We start from the raw sequence: 26,458 nt of genomic DNA on the forward strand, positions 1-26,458 counted from the left end.
AAACAACAAGCGGCTCTTCGGCATCTCGTTAATAGGTTAGTGCCGGAAAATGCATAATAATGACATATAATGTGTATAAAACATGTGAGTATCATCATAAAAGTAGCATGGAACATAAGAAATTATAGATACGTTTGAGACGTATCAGGGCCCTGGCCTGGTGATACGTCTCAAACGTATCTATAATTTATTATGTTCCATGCTACTTTTATGATGATACTCACATGTTTTATACACATTACATGTCATTATTATGCATTTTCCGGCACTAACCTATTAACGAGATGCCGAAGAGCCAGTTGCTGTTTTTTGCTGTTTTTGGTTTCAGAAATCCTAGTAAGGAAATATTCTCGGACTTGGACGAAATCAACGCCCAGGGTCCTATTTTTCCACGAAGCTTCCAGAAGACCGGGGGAGAGACGAAGTGGGGCCACGGGGCGCCGCCACACTAGGGCGGCGCGGCCTACAGGGGGCCCGCGCGGCCCTAGCGTGTGGGGCCCCCGTGAGCCTCCCGACTCCGCCCTTCCGCCTACTTAAGCCTCCGTCGATAATAGCCCCAGTACCGAGAGCCACGATACGGAAAACCTTCCAGAGACGCCGCCGCCGCCAATCCCATCTCGGGGGATTCAGGAGATCGCCTCCGGCACCCTGCCGGAGAGGGGAATCATCTCCCGGAGGACTCTACACCGCCATGGTCGCCTCCGTATTGATGTGTGAGTAGTTCACCCCTGGACTATGGGTCCATAGCAGTAGCTAGATGGTCGTCTTCTCCCCATTGTGCTATCATTGTATGATCTTGTGAGCTGCCTAACATGATCAAGATCATCTATCTGTAAAGCTACATGTGCGTTTGTTGGGATCCGATGAATAATGAATACTATGCTATGTTGATTATCAATCTATCTATGTGTTGTTTATGATCTTGCATGCTCTCTGTTGCTAGTAGAGGCTCTGGCCAAGTTATTGCTTGTAACTCCAAGAGGGAGTATTTATGCTCGATAGTGGGTTCATGCCTCCATTGAATCTGGGGGAGTGACAGCAACCTCTAAGGTTGTGGATGTGTTGTTGCCACTAGGGATAAAACATCAATTCTATATCTAAGGATGTATTTGTTGATTACATTACGCACCATACTTAATGCAATTATCTGTTGTTTGCAACTTAATACTGGAGGGGGTTCGGATGATAACCTGAAGGTGGACTTTTTAGGCATAGATGCATGCTGGATAGCGGTCTATGTACTTTGTCGTAATGCCCAATTAAATCTCACACTACTCATCATAACATGTATGTGCATTGTTATGCTCTCTTTATTTGTCAATTGCCCAACTGTAATTTGTTTACCCAATATGCTATTTCTTATGGGAGAGACACCTCTAGTGAACTGTGGACCCCGGTCCATTCTTTTACATCGAATACAATCTACTGCAATACTGTTTCTACTGTTTTCTGCAAACAATCATCTTCCACACTATACATCTAATCCTTTGTTACAGCAAGCCGGTGAGATTGACAACCTCACTGTCACATTGGGGCAAAGTAATTTGGTTGTGTTGTGCAGGTTCCACGTTGGCGCCGGAATCCCTGGTGTTGCGCCGCACTACACTCCGTCACCAACAACCTTCAACGTGCTTCTTGGCTCCTACTGGTTCGATAACCTTGGTTTCTTACTGAGGGAAAACTTGCTTCTATACGCATCACACCTTCCTCTTGGGGTTCCCAACAGACGTGTGTATACACGCTATCACCTGGCCGCGCCGCCTTGTGGGGAGGGGGCCCACAGCCCCCTTCTGCCGCCTCTCCTTCGTGTACTTCTTCGTCCCGAAAACCTAAGCTCCAGGGGATAGTCGCGAAGAGTCACAGCCGCCTCTGCGGGGCAGAAAACACAAGAGAGAAAAGAGCTCTCCGGCAGGCTGAAATCTGCCGGGGTAATTCCCTCCCGGAGGGTGAAATCGACGCCATCGTCACCGTCATCGAGCTGGACGTCATTGGGATCATCATCACCATCATTTCCATCATCATCACCGCCATCTCCACCGCTGCACCTCGTCACCGCTGTAACATCTAGGGTTGAATCTTGATTGTTTGATAGGGGAAACTCTCCCGGTATTGATTACTACTTGTTATTGATGCTATTGAGTGAAACCATTGAACCAAGTTTATGTTCATATTGTTATTCATCATCATATCACCTCTGATCATGTTCCATATGATGTCTCGTGAGTAGTTCGTTTAGTTCTTGAGGACATGGGTGAAGTCTAAATGTTAGTAGTGAATTATGTTGGGTAATATTCAATGGTTTGATATTTAAGTTGTGGTGTTATTCTTATAGTGGTGTCATGTGAACGTCGACTACATGTTACTTCACCTTTATGGGCCTAGGGGAATACATCTTGTATTCGTTTGCCAATTGTGGAGTTACCGGAGTGACAGAAACCTGAACCCCCGTTGGTATATCGATGCAGGAGGGATAGCAGGATCTCAGAGTTTAAGGTTGTGGTTAGATTTATCTTAATTACTTTCTTGTAGTTGCGGATGCTTGCAAGGGGTATAATCACAAGTATGTATTAGCCCTAGGAAGGGCGGTGCATTAGCATAGGTTCACCCACACAACACTTATCAAAACAATGAAGATTAATCAGCTATATGAAGCGAAAGCACTAGACTAAACTCCCGTGTGTCCTCAAGAACGTTTGGTTATTATAAGTAAACAAACCGGCTTGTCCTTTGTGCTAAAAAGGATTGGGCCACTCGCTGCAATTATTTCTCTCGCATTTTACCTACTCGTACTTTATTTATCTGCTATATCAAAACCCCCCCCTGAAAACTTGTCTGTGAGCATTTACAGTGAATCCTTCATCGAAACTGCTTGTCAACACCTTCTGCTCCTCGTTGGGTTTGACACTCTTATTTATCGAAAGTACTACGATACACCCCCTATACTTGTGGGTTATCAGATGCCATAATTGAATACATAAATATTATCTCTTCACTACGCTACTCTGAACCACTCTCCGGTTTGATAATAAACACAAATTCACTGCGTAGGAATGCATAAGCACTCCTTAAAGTTCGCATTCCCAATCTATGGACACCCCACACTGTCACTTTGAGCATACAAAGATGGTACTAACTAGACACCACAATTCATAAGTATTTCTATAAAGTAAGCTTAAGAAACAAACACGGTGTGCACACTTTCACCTTCACACCGTTGGACAAGATGTCCCCGGAGATCACATAATAAAACCACTTGAATAGCACAATAGTTGGAGAATAACATCTACATATTCAACTAGATTATAAAGCTCACGATCACATAAAGATCATATCATGGGAGAGAGAGATAGACCACATAGCTACCGATAAAGCCCTCAACCCCGAGGGAGAACTACTCCCTCGTCATCATGGGAGTTAGCAACGGCGATGGAGATGGAGGTGGAGTCGATGGAGATAGCTCCGGGGGCAATTCCCAGTCCCGACAGGGTGCCGGAACAGAGACTTCTGTCCCCCGAAACTTGTCTTCGACGGCGGCGGAGCTACGGAACTTTTTCGGGACGGAGGCTTGTATATTCAGGGTTTTTTCGAGATCATGAATAAATAGGCGGATGACATAGGTCGGTGGGGTGCTGGGGTGGCCCACACCACCCCTAGGCGCGTGCTAGACTAGGCCACACCTAGGTATGGTTTGGCGGCCCTACCGCACCTCTTCGACCCCCCCCTTCGGACTTCGTCTTTGTTATGGTAAAATATTGACTTCGGCTTTTGTTTCGTCCAATTCCGAGAATATTTCCTGTACAGTTTTTCTAAGACCAAAAAAACAAAAAAAATAGGGAACTTGCGCTGTGGCATCTTGTCAATAGGTTAGTACCGAAAAATGTATAGAAGTGTAATGAAGTGAAAGTAAAACATAGCAGAATTGGTGTAAAACAAGCATGGAGCATAAAAAATTATAGATATGTTTGAGATGTATCAAGTATCCCCAAGCTTAACTCATGCTCGTCCTCGAGTAGGTAAGTGATAACAAAAATAATTTTAAGGTGACATGCAACTATCAAAATCTTGATCAAGCTTTTGTAAAACATTGTAAGCAGGGATCAAAGTACTCTAAACATAGGCATGATGGATAAAATTCTAATAATGTAACTTAGCAACTATGTTACAACATGAGAAGTAACTCAAACGTTGATCATGAATAATTATGCAATGAAAATAATTGTTTGATTATGTGCATAGAGAAAACATAGCAAAGTGGTATTCAGGTTGTCCTTTATGGAATAGCAAAACATAAATGCTATGACACCTTTAAAGTTCAGAGGGTGACTAGATACAAGTAATTTTAGAACGAGCAATATCATAATCATGAATCAATTAATAAGTCTTGGGACTATGCACATTATACTCGGAATGACAACTTTGCTCTCTTAATTGGTGCATAAAGCAAAAAGATGAAGACTCAACATAAAAGTAAAAGAAAGGTCCTTCGAGGAAGGATGTAAGGATCAACAATTTTTATAAAACTTTCAAAAAGGTATGGTACTTATTAGATTTGAGCTCTCATTGCCCCTATCATAAGCATCTTGAATGGTTAAAATTAATGTGAGTGCAAAAATGAGTCATATGCTCGACAAGTCATAAGTCGAAAATCGCATGCTCCTTGAATACGAGTACCTACACCTCATGCTACTCAACTTAGGTCCCAAATAAGTTCTTGACATTATAAGTCTACATGTATTATAAAAAACGCATCAGGGGTATCTCTTGCCCCATGATATGGAAGTAACATGTATTATAAAGAACGCAGCAGAGGTATCTCTTGCCCCATGATATGGAAGTACTGTTTCAAATAAGTGCAATCACATACCAATATGACAAGACAAACAGACAATGAGCATTTCAACAATCCTTTTATTTACTATGGGTATAGCTTTTTATTGAAGATGCTTCATAGAATACTTACTATGGAATGTTGTAACCTTACACCATGAATGATGCATGGCTTAGGTTAACGGCCCAATGTTTATCTAACACATATACAAACTCCATGGACTTACCAGTTTCCATTCTATTTCGCATCGATAGGCATCCATAAGCAAAAGATCATGATATCAACTAAATAGTAAGTGCAATGTTGAAAGCATGCCCCATGAAAGCATGGTTGTGATAACTCCCAACTTACAACTTGTAAGCATATAATCAACATAAGATAGTCACAATAGTTCACGTTTATTAAGTGCAAGAAAGTAAATGTGCTATCAAGTTCGTGAGAGCTTTACTGACTATTTTCTCATAATCAACTTGAAAGATAGATAAAAACATGATGAATATACTTGGAATAGCAATAATGTTAACATGTAGATATGGCGGACACAATTGGCAAACTTTGTTTTTTAGTGGTTGGATGCACGAGTAGAGCTTATAGAGCTCATACTCAGTACATGTGAAGGCTAGCAAAAAACTTGGAGCGACCAACTAAGAGAGCAATAATGACCATAATCATGCATAGTGACAAAACAATATTAATCAAAGCATAAAGTGATATCACAAGTAAAAAAAACTAAATGATCATGAAGGCTTTAGTTGACTGGTTGGTAGTCACAACATGGTGTAAGCATGTGCCAAGTCAACCCAATAAAGCATCAAAGGAGAATATCACAACATTATGCTTCTATGATAGAAACAACACATGATTCTTTCAATGGCCAATTAAGCACTGTCAGATATTTGAGACAAGTCATGCTGCAACAATAAATACTACGCATATCATAAAAATAACATCCATCACGACATGTCAAAGTCTATGCCACAGTCTAGACAAGCTTCCTTTTGCATCACTATTAGCATGAAACTTTTTACTTGTCTCCAACACCAATCAATCTATTTGAAAAAAAATCTCATACATAAAAATCAATATGGACCAGAGAGCCATTCATATATGAATAAAGCAAACTAACAAGCTCTGAAAAAAAAGTAGAAAACCAAAGCTAAACGAAGTACTAGAAAACTAGAACACTCGCATAACAGTAAAAGTGTAAACTGGAGTATTCTATGCAATTAAAACAGAGTGTGTCATTCTCCAAAACAAATATGCTGGGATCCAACCTTATTGTACAACAAACAAAACAAAATAAAAACTAAAAACAAAATAAAGACGCTCCAAAAATAACACATAACATATCAAGCTCCTTAGTTGTACTCAGTTTTCCCCAGCTCCTTAGTTTTTCCTCAGTTTTCCCCAAGCCCTTGTCTGAAACACGCATAAGGAGCTCGGACAGGATGATTCCCGTTTAATTGACCGTTCCATGCTGACGTGTGGGGCCGCGTCGTGTGGGGCCGCGTCGCGTGGGGCTGGTGGAAAGGGACCGCGTGGGACAGGACGAGACCGTGTTTGGTCATACGAGCGGAGCTGGGGCTGTAGAGTGTGGGGCCGTAGTGTGTGGAGCCGTGTGGATCCGGGACGTGGGCACAAGTGGTTTCTAATCTTACGCCCAGATTAGCAGTTTTCAATGCATCTTTTTCCTCTCTCTCGCTCGATCTCATTCATTCTTGATTGCCCAAATTGGTAGCAAATCTAGAGCAGCTTCTCCTTCTGTTTATAACGTTATTCATTTCTATATGCATTCGTTTTTACCCAATCAGGTAGGAAATTAATGGCACAAATCCAGAGAAAATCTAGGATAAGCTGCATACAGCAGCCAACATAGCATAGATATATTCACGACAGATCCAACAATACTACCGATAGATCCAACACAAGCTACATTTTATATGAATTTAAGCTACTCTACAGAAAGAGCAATCACATACAGAGAGTGCAGTAGGCACGTTCAACGCCTCCAGGTAGCGCATGTGACTCGCTTGGAGGCTGCGCATGTGAATCCCAAGTGCTTTGTGTTGGGCCATGAACGCATGCACGTTCACAGTCGTTCCAACTCTAGTGCCGCATTTGCCAGTAGATTCAGCATGGTTCACCAGTCAGTTGTCGGTGGCGTGGAGCTTCCTGTTGTAGAAGGGACACCTGTAAACGCCTCGAGCAAAGTGGCCATTGTAATGGCCGGACTCCAGCCTCCCGAGGACGTGACAAGTCTTGGTGTGGAAGGACTCGTAGTCGCTGTCGACGTCGCTGCTCTGCACCTGTCACGTAGCACGAAAGATCGTGCAAAAAAACGGAGTCAATTGCAACAATGATGGAACAGAGAGTGAACAAAAGGTCATGCATGATAATATGGGCACGAAAAAAAGAGGTACCTCAGTTACATTGGACACACTTATATCCAGGATTTGAGTCAGTGAACCAAAGATCATGCACAACAAATTTGTACACACCAATTGTTCATTGACCAAACTCTGAATCAATTTGTGCCCAAATATTCATCATCATTGGTGCAAATTAACCTAATAACGCAAGACCTAACACAAAAGGATTGAACTAGGAACAGACGAACCCTAATAACGCTAGATCTAACACAAAATGATTGAAATGGGATAAGAACAAGGGAACAAAGGGTTACCTCCGGCTCGTCGTCGACGATGCTGGTGTCATAGGGGTTCTCCTGCGCGACGTATGGCACTGGTTCGTACGGGTCCCAAGCGACGGGGGCCTGGACGGGGGCAGCAGCCGATGCGCCGGTGGCTGATGCGTCGGCGGCTATGTTGGAAGCAGCGATGGGGGCCTGGATGGGGGCGGCGGCCGATGCGCCGACGGCTGCGATGGAAGCAACGGCGGGGGCCTGGACGGGGGTGGCGGCCGATGCGCCGGCGGCTACGTTGGAAGCGCTGACAATGGGCATCTCATTCTTCTCCTCGCCGGCGGTTTTCTTCGGGGTTTTTTCTTCGGTTGTGGAGAAGATGATGGGACAGGAGAGATGAAGTTGCGTGAGGGAGTGAGAGTGACAGTGATAATGCGAGGAGGCAAATAGGGAGAGGCATCTACAAAGGCGAGGGGTCCTAAATGCGACTCACGTCCTACGCGTCCACTATTGCACGTCTGCACGTCTTCTACTTCTGCACCGCGACACGCGTCCATGATTGCACGTCTTCAACTTCTGTACCGCGATCCGTGTCCTACGCATCAACAATTGCATGTCTTCCACTTCTGCACCGCAACACGCATCCTCGAGTCTGACCCTAGAAATTTAGATATATTCAGGTATACCCTCGAGTCTTATACTAGCATTTTTTGTGTGCTCGGTTTTTCCCTTGAGTGCTAATACTGGCTAGTGCAATATACTCAGTTTTACCCTCAAGTGGATGGTCAACGGAGAGTCAACAAATGGGATTAAGCTAGTTAAATGCGTCATTTAATGTGCAAAAAATTCCAAAAAAGATAAAACCATAGTGGCACTTACTCATGAAGTCTTCTTACGTGACCTGCCACGTTGGGAACCATAACAATCATAGATAAATCAAGTTTTACCATAAATTGCCACTTCTCAAATCACCTAGTATCTATGAAGATGCACGGCTTTCCACAATAAGCCATTCCCAAAACAGTTTTCCCCAAAACATACTTTGTCTGAATGAGGCCACAATTTTCACTCATGTATATTTGTATTGCAAATAGTTTGAGGTAGGCCAAGATGGGTTTCATTGTACCAAACACGCATTTTCCATTTTTTAAATTTCATATTTGAATCCCTCAGTCTGTTTACTACTCACGTGCCCTTGGTTTCTTGATACTACTCAGTTTTGCCCTCTCCCTTCACAAATTCTCACAGGGGATGCCCAGCCTTGCCCTGATTGGTCTAGCCCTTTTCACGCAGATCATGCTCACCGACCGTTGATCGTATGATCTAACGGGCATGATAACCCCTGTCTCTCTTATCGGGGCCACCACCCTCTCTCTCTGTCACCGGCTAGCTTCCACCCTCTATGTATGCTAAATACCCAGTTTGCCACTGGATTCAGCAAGTTTGGTTTTCTGTATTATTTTTCACGCGCTAAAAATTATAGACTCTTTTAGGCATTACTTTTCACGCAAAAAATGATAAACCATCAGCGATTTGTTATAGCCATTACTTTTCACGCACAAACTAGATTTCGGTGAATGCATTATTTGTCACCCCTCTAACAATTATCAACTCTCTTTAGCATTCCTTTTATTTTAGGTAATATAGTTTGGGATATAGTTTTGGTAATTTGAAACGGCCCAAAAGTGGTATAATTTTGGTATAAACATGAGGTATACATATTTGAGGGATTTCGGTGAATGGATTATTTATCACCCCTCTAACAATTATCAACTATCTTTAGCATTCCTTTTCTTTTAGGGAATCTAGTTTAGAGTATAGTTTTGGTAATTTAAACGTCCCAAAAGTGGTATAATTTTGGTAGAAACATGAGACATACATATTTGGCATATTTGGGGGATTTCGGTGAATGGATTATTTATCACCCCTCTAACAGTTATCAACTAACTTTAGCATTCCTTTTCTTTTAGGGAATACAGTTTGGGATATAATTTTGGTAATTTGAAACGTCCCAAAAGTGGTATAATTTTGGTAGAAACATGAGACATACATATTTGGCACATTTAGGGGATTTCGGTGAATGGATTATTTATGACCCCTCTAACAATTATCAACTTTCTTTAGCATTCCTTTTCTTTTAGGGAATATAGTTTGGGATATAGTTTTGGTTATTTGAAACGTCCCAAAAGTGGTATAATTTTGGTATAAACATGAGGCATACATATTTGAGGGATTTCGGTGAATGGATTATTTATCACCCCTCTAACAATTACCAACTATCTTTAGCATTCCTTTTTCTTTTAGGGAATATAGTTTGGTAATTTGAAATGGCCCAAAAGTGGTATAATTTATGTATAAACATGAGGTATACATATTTGAGGGATTTCAGTGAATGGATTATTTTTCACCCCTCCAACAATTATCAACTTTCTTTAGCATTCCTTTTCTTTTAGGGAATATAGTTTGTGATATAGTTTTGGTTATTTAAAACGTCCCAAAAGTGGTATAATTTTGGTATAAACATGAGACATACATATTTGTGCGATTTCGGTGAATGCATTATTTGTTCATTTTCTCCAGTTCCCCCTTCACTTTCACCAGTTTTGCATTGGGAGCATTAGGCATAATCGGGATGGCTTCTCTCTCCGCCGCATTCGCTACAACACATCCCCCCTCCCACCTTGCGCTCCCCAATAGCGTCAATTGATTCCTGCAATTGAAACTTCTGAACGTACACATCGATCCACTCGAAATGCCTGCATTTTTTCAGGATCTGAAAATAACAACGTGAACCCTAAATCCCGAATTCGAGGGAATAACAAGAAAATCGAGAGAAAACAGAGCAATTGGAGCGAGATCTAACCTTATCCACTCTCTATATGGCAAGCTCTCGCATGCAAGGAACTCACGTCCATGGTTGCCGTTGTCGTCCATCTTACAGATCGACCGCTTCAGAGGCTCCTAGCGTGGGCAGTCAGGGCATCTTGTCAAAGGCATGGGTCCATACTGCGGCCATGAAGAACGGGAGGTCGGAGAGAAACTAGACATCACCCGCCTGACGGAGAAGGGCTACCGCTGGCGGATAAGAAGAACAACGGGGCGCGGGGAAAGAAAGGGGAAGCAATGGCACTGGCACGGGCGCGGGGCTGGCTCGGGCTCCCATTTTGCAACGGTCACCTTGGTAAGTTGTGGGTCCGGCGCACTAACGTGGACAAGTTGTGGGTCCCACGATGATCTGGATAAGTGGAGACGTGTCCACTGCGGGGCACCAACAACGGCCCCACTAACGGTCAACTTAACGGGATTCCTCCCGTCCGAGCTCCTTGTGAGGGTTTCAGACAAGGGCTTGTGAAAAACTGAGGAAAAACTAAGCGACTGGGGAAAACTGAGCACAACTAAGGACCTGAGGGCACGAAAATAGAAATCCCATAAAAATATAGCGCACGGAAATATGACATGTTACTTTGTTGATGAAGAAGGGAATGCCTTGGGCATCCCCAAGCTTTGACGCTTGTACCTCTTGGATATTTCTCGGGGTGGCAGGTGATGTCTACGCCCCCCTCCTTTTCCTGTAGACAGTGTTGGGCCTCCAAGAGCAGAGGTTTGTAGAACAGCAGCAAGTTTTCCCTTAAGTGGATCACCCAAGGTTTATCGAACTCAGGGAGGAAGAGGTCAAAGATATCCCTCTCATGCAACCCTGCAACCACAAAGCAAGAAGTCTCTTGTGTCCCCAACACACCTAATAGGTGCACTAGTTCGGCGAAGAGATAGTGAAATACAGGTGGTATGAATATATATGAGCAACGGCACCAGAAAAGTGCTTTGCCCAGGACAGTAAACAAGCAGTAATAACGCAGTAGTAGTAACGCAGTAAAACAGTAAACAAGCAGCGATAGCAGTATTTAGGAACAAGGCCTAGGGATCATACTTTCACTAGTGGACACTCTCAACAATCACATAACAGAATAGATAAATGCATACTCTACACTCTTTTGTTGGATGATGAACACCATTGCGTAGGATTATACGAACCCTCAATGCCGGAGTTAACAAGCTCCACAATTCAATGTTCATATTTAAATAACCTTAGAGTGCATGAAAGATCAACACGACTAAACCAAGTACTAACATAGCATGCACACTGTCACCATTACACCGTGCAGGAGGAATAAAACTACTTTAATAACATCACTAGAGTAGCACACAGATAAATTGTGATACAAAACACATTGCAATCATAAAGAGATATAAATAAGCACTTCACTATGCCATTCATAACAGTGAATAAGTATTCTGTGAAATATAGCCTAAGAGACCCACACGGTGCACACACTGTCACCTTTACACACGTGGGACAAGGAGTCTCCGGAGATCACATAAGTAAAATTCACTTGACTAGCATAACGACATCTAGATTACAAGCATCATCATATGAATCTCAATCATGTAAAGCAGCTCATGAGATTATTGTATTGAAGTACATAGGAGAGAGATGAACCACATAGCTACCGGTACAGCCCCGAGCCTCGATGGAGAACTACTCCCTCCTCATGGGAGACAGCAGCGGTGATGGAGATAGCGATGGTGTCGATGGAGGAGCCTTCCGGGGGCACTTCCCCGTCCCGGCGGCGTGCCGGAACAGAGACTCCTGTCCCCCAGATCTTGGCTTCGCGATGGCGGCGGCTCTGGATGGTTTCTCGTACCGTGGCTTTTCCGTCTCGAGGTTTTAGGTCCAGGGGCTTTATATAGGCGAAGAGGCGGCGTCAGAAGGTCGAAGGGGCGCCGACACTATAGGGGGGCGCGGCCCCCCCTTGGCCGCGCCGGCCTAGGGTTTGGTGGGCCTGTGCCCCCTCTCTGGCGGTTCTCGTGTGTTCTGGATGCTTCCGGGCAAAATAGGAACCTGTGCATTGATTTCGTCCAATTCCGAGAATATTTCTTTACTAGGATTTCTGAAACCAAAAACAGCAGAAAACAACAACTGGCACTTCGGCATCTTGTTAATAGGTTAGTTCCAGAAAATGCACGAATATGACATAAAGTGTGCATAAAACATGTAGATATCATCAATAATGTGGCATGGAACACAAGAAATTATCGATACATCGGAGACGTATCAGCATCCCCAAGCTTAGTTCCTGCTCGTCCCGAGCAGGTAAACGATAACAAAGATAATTTCTGGAGTGACATGCCATCATAACCTTGATCATACTATTTGTAATCATATGTAATGAATGCAGCGATCAAAACAATGTAAATGACATGAGTAAACAAGTGAATCATATAGCAAAGACTTTTCATGAATAGTACTTCAAGACAAGCATCAATAAGTCTTGCATAAGAGTTGACTCATAAAGCAATAAATTCAAAGTAAAAGCATTGAAGCAACACAAAGGAAGATTAAGTTTCAGCGGTTGCTTTCAACTTATAACATGTATATCTCATGGATATTGTCAACATAGAGTAATATAACAACTGCAATATGCAAGTATGTAGGAATCAATGCAAAGTTCACACAAGTGTTTGCTTCTTGAGGTGGAGAGAAATAGGTGAACTGACTCAACATAAAAGTAAAAGAATGGTCCTTCAAAGAGGAAAGCATCGATTGCTATATTTGTGCTAGAGCTTCTATTTTGAAAACATAAAGAGAGCATAAAAATAAAGTTTTGAGAGGTGTATGTTGTTGTCAACGAATGGTAGCGGGTACTCTAACCCCCTTGCCAGGCAAACCTTCAAAGAGCGGCTCCCATTTTATTTTATTTTTGGGTGGCACTCCTTCCAACCTTTCTTTCACAAACCATGGCTAACCGAATCCTCGGGTGCCTGCCAACAATCTCATACCATGAAGGAGTACCTTTTTATTTTAGTTTTATTATGATGACACTCCTCCCAACCTTTGCTTACACAAGCCATGGCTAACCGAATCCTTCGGGTGCCGTCCAACAATCACATACCATGGAGGAGTGTCTATTTTTGTTATTTAATTTGGGACTGGGAATCCCATTGCCAGCTCTTTTTGCAAGATTATTGGATAAGCGGATGAAGCCACTAGTCCATTGGTGAAAGTTGCCCAACAAGATTGAAAGATAAACACCACATACTTCCTCATGAGCTATAAAACATTGACACAAATCAGAGGTGATAAATTTTGAATTGTTTAAAGGTAGCACTCAAGCAATTTACTTTGGAATGGCAGGAAATACCATGTAGTAGGTAGGTATGGTGGACACAAATGGCATAGTGTTGTTTGGCTCAAGGATTTGGATGCATGAGAAGTATTCCCTCTCGATACAAGGTTTAGGCTAGCAAGGTTATTTGAAACAAACACAAGGATGAACCGGTGCAGCAAAACTTACATAAAAGACATATTACAAGCATTATAAGACTATACATCGTCTTCCTTGTTGTTCAAACACCTCACTAGAAAATATCTAGACTCTAGAGAAACCACTCATGCAAACCAAATTTTAACAAGCTCTATGTATTCCTTCACTAATAGGTGCAAAGTATATGATGCAAGAGCTTAAACAAGAGCACAACAATTGCCAAGTATCACATTATTCAAGACATCATACCAATTACTACATGTAGCATTTTCCGTTTCCAACCATATAACAATTAACGAAGCAGTTTCAACCTTCGCCATGAAAATTAAAAGCTAAGAACACATGTGTTCATATGAACCAGCGGAGCGTGTCTCTCTCCCACACAATGAATGCTAGGATCCATTTTATTCAAACAAAACAAAAACAAAAACAAACCGACGCTCCAAGCAAAGTACATAAGATGTGACCGAATAAAAATATAGTTTCAAGAGAAGGAACCTGATAATTTGTCGATGAAGAAGGGGATGCCTTGGGCATCCCCAAGCTTAGATGCTTGAGTATTCTTGAAATATGCAGGGGTGAACCACCGGGGCATCCCCAAGCTTAGAGCTTTCACTCTCCTTGATCATGTTGTATCATCTCCCTCTCTTGATCCTTGAAAACTTCCTCCACACCAAACTTAGAACAACTCATTAGAGGGTTAGTGCACAATCAAAATATACATGTTCAGAGGTGACATAATCATTCTTAACACTTCTGGACATTGCACAAAGCTACTGGAAGTCAATGGAACAAAGAAATCCATCCCACATAGCAAATGAAGCAATACGAAATAAAAGGCAGAATCTGTCAAAACAGAACAGTCCGTAAAGACGAATTTTATTGAGGCACCAGACTTGCTCAAATGAAAATTCTCAAATTGAATGAAAGTTGCGTACATATCTGAGGATCACTCACGTAAATTGGCATAATTTTCTGAGTTACCTACAGAGAATTTTGCCCAGATTCGTGACAGCAAAGAAATCTGTTTCTGCGCAGTAATCCAAATCTAGTATGAACCTTACTATCAACGACTTTACTTGGCACAACAAAACACAAAACTAAGATAAGGAGAGGTTGCTACAGTAGTAAACAACTTCCAAGACACAAATATAAAACAAAGTACTGTAGCAAAATAACACATGGGTTATCTCCCAAGAAGTTCTTTCTTTATAGCCATTAAGATGGGCTCAGCAGTTTTAATGATCCACTCGCAAGAAATAATATTTGAAGCAAAAGAGAGCTTCAAGAGGCAAATTCAAAACACATTTAAGTCTAACATGCTTCCTATGCAGAGGAATCTTGTACACAAATGAATTCATGAAGAACCAAGTGACAAGCATAAGAGGATAAAACACGAGTAACTTCAAGATTCTCAACATAGAGAGGGGAAACTTAATATTATTAAGATGCATATAACCATATTTCGCTCTCTCATAATAACTTTTAGTAGCATCATTGATGAAATCCACAATATACCCATCACTTAAAACATTCTTATCATGGTTCATATGCATAGAAGTATCATTAATTTTGGCATAAGAAGAGTTATTCTCATTAATAGTAATTGGAGCAAGATTATTATCAAGAATTTGAACATGGTAAACAAGTTGCATATTAAAAGAATTGTTTTTGGTAATCCAATCATGACTATGACAAGTTTTATAAGGGTAGTTATAACCTATATCATAGCATTCTTTATAATAATCATCAAAGATCGAAGGCACAGTGTCATCATAAGAAATAGAATAGTTATCTTTCACAGTCGGTTTATCTATGACCATACCATCATTGTTATTAGAAGGAGATGTATCAAACACATAATGATCAGTAGCAAAAGGATTTTCAAACACCTCTTCCCCAAGCTTAGAGCTTTCTATATTATTATGGGAGGAAGCATGGATAGCACTGACACTATGGCAATTATTATCATCATCATTTTCAGAATTAGTTTCCCAGAGATTTGCAATATCAAAAGTAGTGTGCTCATTCAAATCATGATCGCTAATGTATGTAAAGGGCATAGGAAGATCATCATATTTAGATTCATTATCACAATAATCATTAGGAGCAACATACTTACGGTTACTTAGCGTTATCTCATTCACGCGGGGATACGCCGTTACCTCTTTCTTTTTATTCTCCTTCTTCTTCTTCTTCTTCTTCTTCTTCGTTCCCTTCTTCTTCTTCTTCTTCTTCTCTTCCTTCTCCTCATTTCCTTCTTTAGGAGGAAGAGTCTTGAAGGGTGGCTTGTCCGCATAACCTGATTTACTTTTACAAACAATAGAAGAAACTTGGGAGGATCCCTCCTTTTCATTAATTAGTTCAAAACACACGGCGGTCCTATCATATTTTGGCAAGGTGTCATCTTCTAAAATATTTTGTATGTAAGTATTTGTATGGCTATTATCAATGCAATAAGAAAAACACCCATGCAGGACATCATCAATATCAAGATCACTCATATGTAACAAAGAGATTTTTCTCGACAGTTCTTCACACCCCAAAAATAAAGTAAGTTCATCATGCTGATTAGGAGTAATTTCATCATCACAATACAAATTTGCAGCACTCATTGGGTTCAAATTATCATTGGAGGAGCATTGAAAATTAAAATGACCCACTTCATGGCAAACTTCACAAATAAAAGGATAGAGGGCACAAACTTTTTTACCAAGATCATCTAGAGCCCTAAGCCACTTTCTAGTTTTTTCATTAATATGATGGATGCAATATTCATCTTTGGCTTGATTAATTCCACAAGGTCTATGCATTCCACAAAAATTAACATGCTTATAGGAAATATCATTCTTAGGAGTTTGAGCATGCTTATTGCAATTATTAACACCAATTTCATTCTTCATGCAAGCCTCTTTAAAAGGTTCATGATACTTATCAAAATTCTTCTTAGGCAATTCAAAATGAGAAGCAAAGGATTTATAAAGATTTGCAGCAACTTGAGAGTCAAGACCATAAGTAGCACTCATATTTCGAAATTTATCGGTATCCATAAAAGCTTCAATGCATTCATAATCATAATTTATACCTGACTCTTTACCTTCATTGTTCTCCCATCCTTCAGCGTTCTCCTCAATCCGATCAAGAAGATCCCACCTAGCTTCAACCTCCTTGCTTGTGAAAGATCCCTCCGAACACGCGTTCAGATAGTCCTTGTGTTGTCCTGAAAGCCTCGCATAAAAATTATTAACAATAACATTACGGGGGAGCTCATGAATGGGACATTTGAGCATTAGTGACTTCAATCTCCCCCACGCTTGAGAAATACTCTCTCCATCACGAGGATAAAAGTTATAAATATAATTCCTATCAATATGCACTTCATGAGGAGGATAAAATTTAGAATAAAAGAGAGGTACAATTTCCTCCCAACCAAGAGAATGACTATTCTCCAACAATTTATACCAATGCGCCGCTTTACCAGACAGCAAAATAGAGAATAGCTTCTTCTTCACTTCATCCATAGAGATACCTGCACACTTGAATAACCCGCATAATTCATGAAAAACAGTAAATGATCTCCAGGATGGATAGTTCCATCCCCTTTATAGCGGTTATCCATAACGCGTTCAATAATTTTCATAGGTATTTTATACGGAATACTTTCAGCAGGTGGATTTAAAATATCACAAGCATTATTAGAGTTATCGCATATGGGAGATAAAGCATTATCAGAACAAATTTTCTCCCCTAAAGATGGGAAGCCAAAAAGATCATGGAAACTACCTTCCCCAAGCTTAGACTTATTCATAGCATTAGCAGTGATTGCGTTCATACCAATAATATTGCTACTAGCATGCAGATGAGGTTCCATAGGTTCTTTAATTTTCGCATCACACAATTCATGTCTTAGCTTAGGAAATAAATTAAGAAGCTCATAGTTATATTCCATTATGCCTAACTAGTGTAAAACAAGAAACAAAAAGATGCAATTGCAGGATCTAAAGGAAATAGCTTTGAGTACTTACAATGCGCCGGAAAATAGCTTAGTAGCCGAGATCTGGAGTGTGAGTACCTTTTACCTTTCCTCCCCGGCAACGGCGCCAGAAAATAGCTTGATGTCTACGCCCCCTCCTTTTCCTGTAGACAGTGTTGGGCCTCCAAGAGCAGAGGTTTGTAGAACAGCAGCAAGTTTTCCCTTAAGCGGATCACCCAAGGTTTATCGAACTCAGGGAGGAAGAGGTCAAAGATATCCCTCTCATGCAACCCTGCAACCACAAAGCAATAAGTCTCTTGTGTCCCCAACACACCTAATAGGTGCACTAGTTCGGCGAAGAGATAGTGAAATACAGGTGGTATGAATATATATGAGCAACGGCACCAGAAAAGTGCTTTGCCCAGGACAGTAAACAAGCAGTAGTAACGCAGCAGTAGTAACGCAGTAAAACAGTAAACAAGCAGCGATAGCAGTATTAGGAACAAGGCCTAGGGATCATACATTCACTAGTGGACACTCTCAACAATCACATAACAGAATAGATAAATGCATACTCTACACTCTTTTGTTGGATGATGAACACCATTGCGTAGGATTACACGAACCCTCAATGCCGGAGTTAACAAGCTCCACAATTCAATGTTCATATTTAAATAACCTTAGAGTGCATGAAAGATCAACACGACTAAACCAAGTACTAACATAGCATGCACACTGTCACCATTACACCGTGCAGGAGGAATAAAACTACTTTAATAACATCACTAGAGTAGCACACAGATAAATTGTGATACAAAACACATTGCAATCATAAAGAGATATAAATAAGCACTTCACTATGCCATTCATAACAGTGAATAAGTATTCTGTGAAATATAGCCTAAGAGACCCACACGGTGCACACACTGTCACCTTTACACACGTGGGACAAGGAGTCTCCGGAGATCACATAAGTAAAATTCACTTGACTAGCATAACGACATCTAGATTACAAGCATCATCATATGAATCTCAATCATGTAAAGCAGCTCATGAGATTATTGTATTGAAGTACATAGGAGAGAGATGAACCACATAGCTACCGGTACAGCCCCGAGCCTCGATGGAGAACTACTCCCTCCTCATGGGAGACAGCAGCGGTGATGGAGATGGCGGTGGTGTCGATGGAGGAGCCTTCCGGGGGCACTTCCCCGTCCCGGCGGCGTGCCGGAACAAAGACTCCTGTCCCCCAGATCTTGGCTTCGCGATGGCGGCGGCTCTGGATGGTTTCTCGTACCGTGGCTTTTCCGTCTCGAGGTTTTAGGTCCAGGGGCTTTATATAGGCGAAGAGGCGGCGTCAGAAGGTCGAAGGGGCGCCGACACTATAGGGGGGCGCGGGCCCCCCCTTGGCCGCGCCGGCCTAGGGTTTGGTGGGCCTGTGCCCCCTCTCTGGCGGTTCTCGTGTGTTCTGGATGCTTCCGGGCAAAATAGGAACCTGGGCGTTGATTTCGTCCAATTCCGAGAATATTTCTTTACTAGGATTTTTGAAACAAAAAACAGCAGAAAACAGCAACTGGCACTTCGGCATCTTGTTAATAGGTTAGTTCCAGAAAATGCACGAATATGACATAAAGTGTGCATAAAACATGTAGATATCATCAATAATGTGGCATGGAACACAAGAAATTATCGATACGTCGGAGACGTATCAGCAGGGGCATCCCCAAGCTCAAACGAATCAAACGCCCGCCACGTGTCGCACTGGGATGACCCGCGGGGCTTCAAACGCATCAGGTCGCACCACTTGTCAGTGTGTGGCGCGAAGCCGAGCGTCCTCCCCTAAAGGACGCCCTTTTTCTAGTAAAAATGAAAATTTTGTGGTTTATATTGATTTATAATAGTTCCCCATCTGCCCATAGAAGCCACGTAAAACTTGCAACAACAACTAGAGGCATATAATTTGTTTTGTTGGAGATATGATGTTGTATGGCCAAATATGTGATATGATATATTTGATGTATGAGATGGTCATGTTTTTAATTATTTCACGACTTGCATGTCTATGAGTTGGACAAGTGATACCTTCAATCCGGATTACTAGATTGTACTACTAAAGCTCTTTTCCTAGAGATCTTAGGTTTATCGAATCCACGGGAAAATCGCTTTTGATGTAAGATCAATCATGAGAGACTTCCATTGTTTGCTTAATTGATGTGGATCAAAATATGTTCTTGTGTATGGTTGTGTATCGATTATTGGAGATTTGCCAAAGCTTGAGGTTTCCTCCTGCGGCCTGCAACCGTGTGTTAGTAGATGAGATTTAAAATATAAAGTGAATCACATATGTACAATATCATAGTCAATGTACAATATCCTAATGTGCACTATGATGTCACATGCCACGATTTTTACGGATCAATTGTTTGCCTCGGATTCCTTCGCATGCCACGTGGAGCGTGGCATTAAGATAGATAACATAATCATCTTAAGTTTTGTCACAGTGAATTTGCCAACGCCACCCTAGGGCCACCACACCTTGAAAGCCAGATCTGGTCGCCTAGATCCCACGACCACCCACAACCGCGCCACCGCGGGAAACCTACGCTCCGACCGCTGCCGAGGAGCGGCACCACCAGAGCCAGGAGGGAGGGCATCCGCACAAACTCGACAACTCGCTAACTACTATATATACTCTATTAGCTTTGACATTTCGGATGAAAAACAAATTACCCAGATAAAATTATCGATTATCCTAAATAATTTTTGGCTACTGGTAACCGGGATACTATACCCGTTGTGAAGTTCGGATCCTTAGAGCATCTCCAACCGTCTCCTCGGGAAGGTCTTCGGGACCCATTTTTCATCCGGATGGACGAAAACGGCCCAGCCGCGCCCCCGGAACCTCGTTTTCGCCCAGATTTGGGCTTTCATCCATCCGGCGAGCCCAGGCCATCCTCGGCGCCCCGGGGAGCGCTCAGGGAGTCCGGACGAAACGAAAGCGCGGGAAACATCGAGAAAACTTCCCGCGCGGATGGTGGCCCCAACTTGTCGGCGACAAAGGCCAATCGTCTTCCGCGCGCTTCAAAAGCCTGCCGCCGGTCAGTCTTCGCCGACGCGTAGCTTCCACGCGACGAGTTTTAATGCCGTCGCCTCCGATTCATGCACGGCTCCCTCTATTTCTCTCGGAACCAACCGCGTTTGGCCGCATTCAACACCGCCGCTCCGTTCTCTCCCTAGCCCAGTCTTCTCTCCCCAATCCGCCTCCAGCGAGCAATGGCGGGCCACAGCGAAGGCGCGGTGAACAACGGCTTCGGCCGGCGTTCCCTACACTAGTGGGAGGCGGGACTTCTGCACATGGCGGGCTACCCGGTGCCGCCGGACTTCCGCGTGCTCGGAGGATGGCGCCTGAGCGCGGGGGGCGTCCCGATCCTGCCGCTTCCGGTGGAAGGCGACGAGCCGCTGTCAACGCTGTGTGGGTCACCCTCAGCGAGGAGCAGCGCGCGGAGGAGCGGTACCTCCCCGACAACTACGACGCCTCGGAGGAGCGGTACCTCCCCGACAACTACGACGCCTCGAACGAGTTCTTCCGTGTCCGGCACGAACGGGAACTCGCAGCATACAACGGTCCTCCCCCTCCTCCAGCGCTAACAACGCCGGCGGCCGCCACCGCAGGTGGGGCGCGTCGGGCCGCACGCTCACCAGTGTGCTCGCGCACATCGAGACCGGCAACTCCCCCATCCTGGGGATGCCGCTGTCGGCGCCGATGCCGTTTCCCAATCTAGAACGCGTTTTTAAATTTTAGTTTACGTTTCCATGACGCCGAATTCAAATGCATAACGGATTCGTTCTATATATATACGAACTCGCCTATATATGTTAAATATCTCTAAATTTCGCTTATGTTTGAACGAAATTCGTCTTGTTTTGTCGGAATTCGCCGACATTTATCCAAAATTTTCATCCATCGTGAGCTCATCACCGGAAAAATGGGTCTTTCCCAGATCAAAAATTACATCCATCCGACGCTAAATAGCGGTGGATTTCGGCCTCGGAGCCCAACGGCTGAAGATGCTCTTATCTATCGGATTTCTTCAATCCGGATGTGAATTGTAGAAAATAAATTCGAAAAACGAACTCGACGGGAAAATTATCCTACTACACCTGATCACCTCGTGACCTCGTGTCATATAAACTCAGGGGTGTTGGGATCAACCACGTCTCTCCTCTACTTCTGCGCCGCTCTTCCGTCCAGCAGCCTGCCTTCCCTCGCTCCGCGCACCAAAACCAAATCCCCCAAAAAACCGAGCCCCACCCTCGTCAGCATCCCAATGGCCGAGCTGGCGGCGCCGCCCGGCGGGATCGACCCGCGCAGCGGCTTCTGCGCGGCCACGCGGACCTACCACAGCGTCCGCACCGCGGGCACGTTCCCGCCGGAGTCGCTCCCTGTCACGGTCGCGGCGTACGCCTTCTCCCTCCTCTCCTCCCCGCTCCCCGACCGCCCCGCGCTCATCGACGCCGCCACCGGCATTGCCGTCTCCTACCCGTCCTTCCTGGCCGCCGTCCGCTCCCTCGCGGCCGGGCTCTGGTCCTCCCTCGGCCTCCGCCCCGGCCACGTCGCCCTCGTCGTCGGGCCCTCCCGCCTCGACATCCCCGTCCTCCACTTCGCGCTCATGTCCATCGGCGCCGTCGTCTCCCCCGCCAACCCGGCCTCCACCGCCGAGGAGTACGCGCACCAGGTCGGCCTCTCCAGGCCCGTCGTCGCGTTCGCGGCTCCCGAGGTAGCCGCCAAACTGCCAGGCCATCTGAGAACGGTCGTCCTCGGGTCGGACGAGTACAACCGGCTGTCCTCCGCCGGCGCACAGGCGGCCCCTCCGCCGGTGGCGGTGAAGCAGTCGGACACCGCGGCCGTGCTCTACTCGTCGGGCACGACCGGGCGCGTGAAGGCCGTCGCCATCACGCACCGCAATCTCATCGCTCTGATCTGCGCGCACGCCGAGAACGCGGAGAAGGTGGCGGCGGAGGCCACCGAGGCGGGCGAGGAGCCGCCGCCGCCGGCCGTGACGCTGCTCCCCCTCCCCCTCTTCCACGTCTTCGGGTTCATGATGGTCCTGCGCTCCGTCTCCATGGGGGAGACGGCCGTCCTCATGGAGCGGTTCGAGTTCGGCGCCGCGCTGCGCGCGATTGAGCGGTACCGCGTCACGCTGCTGCCCGCGGCGCCGCCGCTCCTGGTGGCCATGATCAAGTCCGAGGAGGCGCGACGCCGCGACCTCTCCTCGCTCCTCGTCATCGGCGTCGGCGGGGCGCCGCTCGGCCGCGAGGTCGCCGAGCGCTTCGCCGCCGTCTTCCCCGACGTGCAGATTGTTCAGGTATGTTATAAGCATCAGATTCCATGCAGGATGTAGAATATTTAACCCTGATGAATCTCTCGCGCGCGTGCATCCCATTGCAGATTGCGTTTTCTGATCCAGCGAATCTAAGCTTGTACTATTCCATTAATTGTTTACAGGGCTACGGCTTGACGGAATCATCTGGCTCTGTGGCATCCACGGTAGGGCCGGAGGAGTCCCTTGCATACGGTTCCGTCGGGAAGCTGGCATCGCACTTGCAGGCCAAGATAGTCGACCCGGCCATCGGCGAGGCGCTCGGGCCAGGCCAGCGCGGCGAGCTCTGGATCAGGGGCCCGGTCGTCATGAAAGGTGAGCGCTGATCGGTATAACTACTTCGATTGCTCTGACTACTATGCACGCGTTTGACCTTCTTCTCTAGACTAGAAGAAGAAGATGGCGGCTTCATTTGTTTACTGATAGTAGTTGGGCGTTGAGAGTGTGCACGCTGCAAATTGAATACGACGATGGCGATAATTCATCCAACGAAAACCATACTTTATCTGTTAGGCCAGTATTATATCAAGGTCTTATGCTCCTCGTGAAGATAGTGTCGGCATTTATCATGTGAAAGCTACTATGCATGTCCATGGCCTAACAATCTGATATGATCTGACACGGCTTCTTTTTACAATGTGCAATCTAATAGGAGAGGGCTTTTCACAACGCGCAAGCCAGCAGCATGTTTTACCTTCCACGTGCCTCATAAATTTCTTTTCCTAGACTTCATGAAGACTTCTGTAGTGATAATAATGGATATAATTGCAGAACCTTTTGTCCAATCTAGTACTGGTGGACCATTACCAATTTCATCAATCTTCAACTTCTGGCAGCAAGGGATGCTTGTTCTCATTACTTAACAGATAGTTATACCAGCATGTCGGTTATAAGCAGTACGCTGTTGATTGAATTAATTTGTTAGAATGGAGTCATCTTGTATCTGCTACCTACCAATATGCCCTACACTTTGGTACAGATAACCAAAATGTTTTCAATGCTTTGTAAGTGGACACTGACATAGCAACTGATCTGAACATTTAGGATGTGCTTGCATGATTGTGCCACTAGTTTTTTTTTTTAAAGCTTATGAAGATAAGAATAGGAAACCTTTTACCTCAAAAAAAGATAGGAATCCAAATTATTCCGACCAATATTTTCGAATTGTCCTGTGTTTTTGCCTTGATTATTACGAGGATGTTTTTTCAGGTTATGTGGGCGATGACAAAGCAACTGCAGAAACGGTAGACTCAGAAGGCTGGTTGAAAACTGGTGACCTTTGCTACTTCAACGAAGATGGATTTCTCTACATTGTTGATCGTTTGAAAGAATTAATAAAGTACAAAGGATACCAGGTACAATTACAATATCGCTGGAGAATTTTTTTCTCATAAGATTCTATGTGCATGATGTTGATATACATCTTATCTCAGGTGCCCCCAGCTGAACTGGAGCGTATTCTACAGTCTCATCCTGGAATTGCTGATGCCGCAGTTATCCCGTAAGTACCATCAGTATAAACTCGAGTTAAGTTGGCAAAATTCTAGTGAATCATGGATTCCAGCAAATATCAAATATCGTACAAAGTTCCGTTCAGTATGTTTCTGTATATAAGATGCCCCTCCATACGCACTATGCAGATATCCAGATGAAGATGCTGGGCAAGTGCCAATGGCTTTTATAGTGAGGCAACCAGGTTCAAACCTGACTGCGCAACAAGTCATGGATTACGTGGGCAAACATGTAAGTTCCTCCTTTAGATTATTCTAATGCTTCATCCTACCAGATATAGTTAGATTTTGAGTTAACAATGTCAGTCACCATCAGCTTTATTTTGCCTTTTGGCAAGCAAGCTGAACAAAACAAGTTGCGTTGGATTTACTGCTTTAGTAATGTTGTAAGAGACAATGTCTCTCTGGCCGTTAAGGATATTTTTATCATTTCTTTCCCCTGATGAGAACGGCAACACTGGAATGACATGGTTTGTAGCATATTGTTGGAACGGCAACACCGTGTGCCATAGGAAGACAAATGCCAACACATGAGCAAGGTCGTAAATGTTCGGTATGCACATGCCACGGCACAAACTTGATTTGTTTCGAGATGAGCCGCATCAACAATAACAAAAATAAAATGTATCAACACACCATTTATGTATATAGTAATTCGGACCCTTGCTGCCGTAATTTGACAATGTGCTGTGCACTTGAGACACTATCTATACTTTTCTAAATGTTCATTGTTTGACAGGTTGCACCCTACAAGAAAGTCCGTCGAGTAGCCTTTGTCACTGCAATACCAAAGTCAGCCGCGGGGAAGATCTTGCGTCGGGAGCTTGTGCAGCAGGCCGTGTCCATGGGCGCCTCCAAGCTCTGAGGTGTATTTTGCTGTGCAAACCTAGAAGATTATTTTTCTTGTATATACTAAACTGGAGATATGATTAGGCGATCGGCTGTTCTTTCTGAGCTATTCAACCCTCAAAATGCTCATCCGGTTTCCATGTAAACATCGGGTATCGTTTCCATGGAACAGATATTTGAATGAAGAGGCTGCAAGAACTGTGCGTGCACAATCTGTTCAAACACATCTCTTGTTAAGGATGGTAATTTTTTCTGCAGTAGATGAATTCACTCAGTTTGGTCCTCCAAGCAATTTCCCCCTGTGATAAATCACATTTTTTTTCTCTTCTTTAGTTTTTTTTGGGGAAAAAACTTGGCACTTTATTGATCATACACATTATTTGGAATAGAAAGACCACCAGGGGGCTGAAGAAGCCAAACCTGACGTCCCAAGGAACTAGAAACAGCTAAACGTGCCAGCCTATGCACCTCTGAGTTTGACGCACAGTTTTCATGCTTAAACGAAGCCCTCTGCAGATTCCTAGTATCTGCCTCTACTTCTTCAATTATCATACTATAAGAACCAGCATAGTCCTGTGTAAAGATGACTTTTCTCTTCTTTAGTTGGCATATGCTCCTGGAAATGAGAATGAGTGATGATTCTACAAAAAAAGAACAAATCTGAAAAGACAAACAGTATACTCTTTTGAACCAAGCTGTGACAGCGTACATCCTTCAAAAAAAAAAAAAAAAAAGCTGTGACAGCGTACACAGCGGGTAGTCCCGTGACCACCTGGCCCATGTTTCCAAATTTTTTTTGAGTGATTCTAAGGCCCAACAACTCCGCCTATGCCTTTTAGGAATAGCTGGTCTCAAGCTCCGGTAAAAGAGGAGGATTGTGATAGAGTTGGCGAGCCAACATTAAAACCAACCATTACTATGGATATGAAACCCAATAGAAATTAGTTGAAAC

The 26,458-nt window shown here is 43.9% G+C and overlaps 1 protein-coding gene across 1 annotated transcript; it reads left to right on the plus strand.

The window, feature by feature from the left end:
• The first annotated feature begins 22,014 nt into the window (after window positions 1-22,014).
• LOC127344997 (4-coumarate--CoA ligase-like 5) lies at window positions 22,015-25,730 on the plus strand. The gene is made up of 6 exons (XM_051371387.2): window positions 22,015-23,131; window positions 23,272-23,461; window positions 24,356-24,501; window positions 24,580-24,647; window positions 24,787-24,889; window positions 25,397-25,730. Exons 1-6 carry the CDS (start codon window positions 22,094-22,096, stop codon window positions 25,520-25,522), a joined length of 1,671 nt encoding a protein of 556 aa, XP_051227347.1. The 5' UTR covers window positions 22,015-22,093; the 3' UTR covers window positions 25,523-25,730.
• The last annotated feature ends 728 nt before the right edge of the window (window positions 25,731-26,458 follow it).

Source organism: Lolium perenne, chromosome 3, assembly GCF_019359855.2.
Source record: "Lolium perenne isolate Kyuss_39 chromosome 3, Kyuss_2.0, whole genome shotgun sequence".
In the NCBI taxonomy this organism is placed as follows: Eukaryota; Viridiplantae; Streptophyta; class Magnoliopsida; order Poales; family Poaceae; genus Lolium; species Lolium perenne.